The sequence below is a fragment of the Malurus melanocephalus genome, unplaced genomic scaffold (genome assembly GCF_030028575.1).
Source record: "Malurus melanocephalus ecotype Western Australia unplaced genomic scaffold, MMel_1.1 scaffold_135, whole genome shotgun sequence".
Classification (NCBI taxonomy): domain Eukaryota; kingdom Metazoa; phylum Chordata; class Aves; order Passeriformes; family Maluridae; genus Malurus; species Malurus melanocephalus.
The window spans coordinates 228,796-234,989 of NW_026623367.1; the positions used below are offsets into that span (position 1 = coordinate 228,796).

The window sequence follows — 6,194 nt, forward strand, 5'->3', positions numbered from 1 at the left end:
TCCTCCCTCGGCATCAGCATTTCTGAAAGCCCTGAGGAACAGGAAAAAAAAATAACAGAAAGTTAAGACTTTACATGGGTGGTTCTTATTTTTATTTCTGCTGCATATGGCTTTACTGAGTTTGGTTACCAAGTGAATTAGTAATCAGCAAGAGCAGGTTCTGATTTCTGAATATTTGTGGCTATTTTGCCTTCTTGCTTAAGTAGAGCTGTTAGTGCAGAAGGACAGGGTGTTATTTATTATAATGTTTTCTACTTTGAAAAGCACTTTCCATTTTAGGGATTTAAAAAGGTTTTAATGATCGTAATCTAAAAGCATCTCAGAGGATRTAGGGTTAGCAATTGGCTGCTTTCCAAAATTAGAGAAAACAGTGCTTCAAAAGTGCACAAATAAACAACTTGGAGTTGTTCTAACAAAAATTATATATTCTCCAGGAAAAATCTGCAATGCCCTCATTGTTCTCTATAAGTAAGTATATTATAAACTCCAGAATTTTTATAGTATGATGGAATACCGGAATAGTTTGGGTTGGAAGGGACCAAAAAGGTCATGTAGTTCCAACCCCCCTGCCATGGGCAGGGACACCTTTCCCTATCCCAGAGTGTTCCAAGCCCCTCCAACCTGGCCTTGACCACTTCCAGGGATGGGAAGTCCACACACAACCCCTCTGGACACCTCAKAATTAGTAATAAGTTAATAAATAGCTGGTAGCTTGAGCTTTTTGGGTATGTTTGTTTGTTTGCTTTTGCTTTTAAATAAATGGCTCCATTTAGGGTGGTCTTTTAAATATTATTTGTTTCTATTTTTTTTTTTTTTTTTTTTTTTTTTTTTTTTTTTTTTTTTTTTTTTTTTTTTGCTGTGCACACTTCCTGTATAGATCTAAGCAGGGATGTCTCGGGATGTTGCTTTATAACCCAAATCATGCTGATCATTTTATGGCATTTGTGTGAACTGTATTTAATCACCTGTGTGTCCCCACCCTTGTGCATGTCATTTGTCCCTGTAACAACATTAATTATACCCACATAATTTGGCATCAGGCTGATTGTTTCTGTCCAGGTGCCAGCTGATGCATGACTTTGGAGTGTGGAGATCTGTGCAGGTTTCTGACCCCACAACTCACCCCACAGCATGGGAAAATAAACCTAAATGTCACAGAGCTGTTGTAATAATTCAGAAATTTACTCTKCAAAGTACTCTTGATACAGATTTTGACTTTCTGTGTGTCCTGGAGGCAGAATTATCTCGGATAACCGTCACTRTAGCTTTGCCAGCCATAATATTCTCTTACATTTGCTTTGCAAGAAAAGTAATAAGATTTTATCACGAGCTGTCAGTGGATTCACATCTCCCCACTCATGGTGATAATTGTGCTGTCTGTGAGCTCTTTGGGAAATGCTTCCCGTCATTGGACAAAGGGAATTTGGTTCGACTTTATCCTGCTGAGTATGCCTTCCTATCTTTCCTATCAGACTATTAGCCTGATTCATACAAATATGACCATTTTTTTTCTTTATTTATAAAAAAAGTAAGGTTTTTGGAGGAAATTCAGGTGAAATGCTAGAGGTTCTAGATGAAATGCTAGAGGTTCTTGAGCTTTRTCATTATTTTTGGACTGTCTTTAAATCTTTTAAATTATAATATTGTGTTAGAGCATGGCTGTGTCCACATTTTTCCATCAGCCACTTTGCAGCAGTGGGGATCATCCAGTACTCTGAGACTCGTTAATATTCAGAAGTATGTGGCCAGATAATTAATAATGCTCATTTTCCTTCTTTTCTAGCCAAGAACAGCATTGTCCAAGGCTTGGAGAAYGTGGAGGCTGTGGAAGGAGGGGAGGCCTTGTTTGAGTGTTACCTCTCCAAACCCGAGACCTACAATTACAACTGGCTGATTGACGACCAACCTGCCAAAACCACAGAGAACACCGAGATGGTTTACTTTGAAAATGGCCTCAGGCACATCCTGCTGCTGAAGAATTTAACTCCCCAGGACAGCTGCAGGGTGACTTTCATGTGCAGTGACGCAGTGACCTCAGCCTTCCTGACAGTGAAAGGTAACTCCAGTGCTGGGGCAGGGGCAGCTTTCCCTCAGCTTCTGGTTTGAAAAGGGAAAGGAACCAGGAAAAAATTATGAGTAGCAGTGAGGAAAATGACATTTGTTGCTTGCCTCTTACCTAAATGCTCTTCCCASCAAAAAATCATGGAATGACTCTGGTTGGAAATGATTGCCAAGATCATTGAGTCCAACCTTTCCCTAACTCTGCCAAGCCCACCACTAACTCACAGAACCACAGAATCAAGGAATGGTTTGGGTTGGAAGGGACTTTAAAGATCATCCAGTGCCACCTCCTGCCATGTGAGGGACACCTTCCACTGTCCCAGGCTGTTCCAAGCCCCAGTGTCCAGCCTGGCCTTGGACACTGCCAGGGATCCAGGGGCAGCCACAGCTGCTCTGGGCACCATGTGCCAGGGCCTCCCCACCCTCACAGCCAGGAACAATTCCTTCCTAATATCTCATGTAAGCCTACTCTCATCCAATCCCATTCCCCCTCGTCCTGTCACTCCATGCTCTTGTAAAAAGCCCCTCTCCATCTTTCTTGTAGGCTCCCTCAAGTACTGGAAGGCTGCAACCCAAACCCTTTTGTTTTTCAGGCAGAACAAATCCAGTTCTCTCACCCCTAAATGGATGGCATTTTACAATGTTCTCATWTTCTTGTTCTGTGGGACATGACACTGTTTACAAGCAGCATCAGATGGCTCTGAGTTGTCAGTAAATGACTGTCCCAGTGTTATCAGGATTCTGATGAGTCTGGTTGTGTTTACAGGTATTTCAGGGCTTCAGAGAGGAGGGTTTTATCAGCAGCAATATTATCTCTGTATCCTTCTATTTCATGCTGTTGCTGTGGGGATCAGAACCCCCTCCTGTACAGGAGTACAACAGCCACCAGTCCCCARTTTTGGAKCAGATGGGRGTTGAAGCACCGYAGTCTAGTGGAAGGTGTCCCTGCCCAAGGCAGGAGGTTGGAATGAGATGAACTTTAAATCCTCTCCCAAACCAAACCATTCTGTGATTCTGAGCCTTCTCTTGTGGCAGTACACATAAACCTCCCTTTTAATGATCTCCTTGGTCTCCAGGGCCTGGCAGCTCAGAGCTTCAGCACAAATATTCACGAAATCTCTGGATTGTTTCTGTAACTGAGGGCTCGATTGCTGGTTTCAATCTACAGGGTGGCGTCTGCAGTTCTTGCAGACCCTCAAGGATGTGGAAGTGGCTCTGGGGGAAAAAGCAACATTTAGCTGTGTCCTGAGTGAAGCTGTGCCAATTAACGAAGTGACCTGGTACAGTAATGACATAGAGATCCAATCGGGTGAGGATTGGGAGGTACAAGCAGATGGAAACAAATACAAACTCACTCTGAAAAAAGCCCAACTGCATCACTCTGGAGAGGTGACCTTTGCTTCCAGGGAAGCCATTTCATCAGCCAAGCTTTCTGTGATAGGTAAGTCTGTGCTGTTCCAGCCCAATGGCACTCGAAATCTCAAACTTTGGTATTGAGCTACAACATTGAATTTTCCAGTCTTTGTGCTGATTCTTGTCACTTTGCCTCACATGTCCCAAAATAGTGTTCTTAGACTGAGAAGGTGCTATTGAGAAACTTGTTCTTTAGCCAGAAATAATTCACCTCATCAGAAGAAAAATCTATCAGGCTAGGGATGGTTGAGGTGCTCCCGTTTTCTTTAGCTGCAGTATTTTAGAAAATGTAACATGAACAAAAATCTTTTTTCTCAAAGTTCAACTTCACCCTCAGTAAACGTGGGCATGGGAGGGAGCTGAGCTAAAGTCCATGTGGAAGAAGTATCCAGRACAGCAGAGAAGTCTTTGAAATCTGCTAATCAATCCGATTTGAAATCTGCAGGGCAACCAGTTTTCCATATTAATGAGTAGCATATTAAAATTTTCAGGTGGGGGACACCCATGAAGCACACACCTCCTGCTTCAGAGACGAGAGTTAACGAGTGTTAACAGTTCTTAAGGTGCTTCACAGGCAGGGAAGATGATAATTCCCCAATTCGCTTGTGGAGCAGGTTGGACAGTGACATGTCAGTGTCCATTTCAAGGTCTGGCTCCTTCCTACTGGGTGAGTCACCCAGCAATGGTCAACCAGCACCATCCCAGTGATGGCTGTGAGAGAATTGATTGTGTTTTAGCTGTGCACTGCAGCTGAGGTGTTCAAGAGTCGCTGATGGACCATCTGTTCTTTACATGATTAATTATAGGCAGTCTCTGTCTGATGGTTCCTGAGACTCTGATATATGTTCCAGTCATTTCCACAGCAACAACAAAAAAAAAGCTTGATCGATTTAAATCAGCTTTTTCCTAATTTAGGACATTTATATTTAAGGAACTTCAAAATAAGAACACAATACTTCTGTTGACAGATTTTTCTGTGTGAAATCTGGCTGACATTAGCAAAAAGTAGCTTTTACATTCCTTTAATTGTGTCCAGAGTTTAAGAACTGGCTGTTGAGCATCTTTGCCTTTTATTCTTTGGATTGGTTTATCATCGCAGTCATTTATATGGTAAATGTCTTGAACTTGTAGGCTGAAAGAACTATTTCTGTCTCTGAGGCCAAAATGTAAATTAAGTGAGGAACGTTTTCCAGAGTACTGAGTGTAGGGGTTGGGATTAGATGACCTTCAAGGTCCCTTCCAACCCACACCATTGCATGATCATGGACGTTAGGACAMCAGATCATTTCCCTCACATATTTATTTGTTCTTGCCTGATGCTGGGACATATACTGCAATTACACAGAAATGGAGCGATGTCTTATTAAAATATATGAGTTATTCTTTAGTTCAATAATAACCTGATTTGCGTTTAGGCCAGACCTAAAATACGCATAATCAAGGATAATGTGCTTGAATTTTTCARCTGATTTTTTTGATAATATGGACTGTGCAGGCTTATCTTTATTTTGAGCTTGGTGGGACAAAGGCAATACACAACATTAATTATGTGAGATGAGAGCTGGAAAATTGATGTATTTTTGTCATTAGCAGCGAATTTTTCATTAGCAGCATCAATCAGGGCAGACAGAGGATACCTCAGCAGTACACAGGTACTCATGGGCATRAGCATGAGTTTACAATGACTTTACAAAGACTTTATGCTCAACTTTACAACCTCAAACTTACAACTTTACAAGCTCAACAGAAAAATATTCAGGCCGCTGCACTCCCTTCCTCATAGCTTGTAGAAGGCTCTTGGGTGTTTTAGGATGAAGTGTTGTAACTCAGGTCATACCTCATGGGACCTCTGTTGTGCCCCCAGCCCTCCCCGACCCACCTGAAGAACCAGAAGTTCTAGGTCAGAGCAGCCACTCGGTCACTCTGTCTTGGCACGAGCCGCTGGGGGACGGCGGCGGGGACATCCTGGGCTACAAGGTGGAGAGGAAAATCCCAGGCATTGGCTGGCAGTCCTGCAGCGAGGGCCTCATCCCAAATACCGAGTTCACAGTGGGCGGCCTGGCCCCAGGGGGACCCTACAGATTCCGTGTGTCAGCCGTAAATAAGGCTGGGGCCAGCGAGGCGGTGCACTTCCCCCAGATGGTGCGGATAGGTGAGGATGGACACGGGCCCCGGGCAGGACTGCACACCCTACATTTTGCATGGCATGCCTGCTTCCCCCATTCCAGGCATCTCCCAGGGCAGCATCTTCCAGTGCTTGGCTGCCAACACAATAGAGGAGGAAGAGCTTGGGAAAAAAAAGTGTTTCTGGGCTGCCATGAACAAAACCTGCTGCATTTTTTTGCACTCAACACTGGTTTCCTCCAAACTGCATCCAGTTGTCTTGCAGCCTGCACTGCATCATCCATGTGCTGGCCCATCACCATGAGTTTCTTGCCCTGCATCATCCATGTGCTGGCCCATCACCATGAGTTCCTTGCCCTGCATCATCCATGTGCTGGCCCATCACCATGAGTTCCTTGCCCTGCATCATCCATGTGCTGGCCCATCACCATGAGTTTCTTGTCCTGCATCCATGTGCTGGCCTGTCACCACGAGTGTCTTTTCTGCTGGAGTTAGGATGGAATGAGTCGAAAGGGGCATGTTGGAATGYGTTTGGGGTAACCAAGACCCTGGCAGTGCGTGGGCAGTGTTGTCTTCTTCACCCATCTTGCTTTTTT

At 44.0% G+C, this 6,194-nt stretch overlaps 1 protein-coding gene across 1 annotated transcript in view; it reads left to right on the forward strand.

Annotated features, from left to right (window-relative positions):
- The window catches only part of OBSCN (obscurin, cytoskeletal calmodulin and titin-interacting RhoGEF), a 159,905-nt gene that overhangs the window by 90,979 nt on the left and 62,732 nt on the right, over positions 1 to 6,194 (forward strand). The window contains exons 59-61 of the mRNA XM_057370883.1: positions 1,784 to 2,056; positions 3,230 to 3,502; positions 5,339 to 5,626. Of these exons, the coding sequence (XP_057226866.1) occupies positions 1,784 to 2,056; positions 3,230 to 3,502; positions 5,339 to 5,626 (834 nt within the window). The remainder of the gene's footprint in view (positions 1 to 1,783; positions 2,057 to 3,229; positions 3,503 to 5,338; positions 5,627 to 6,194) is intronic.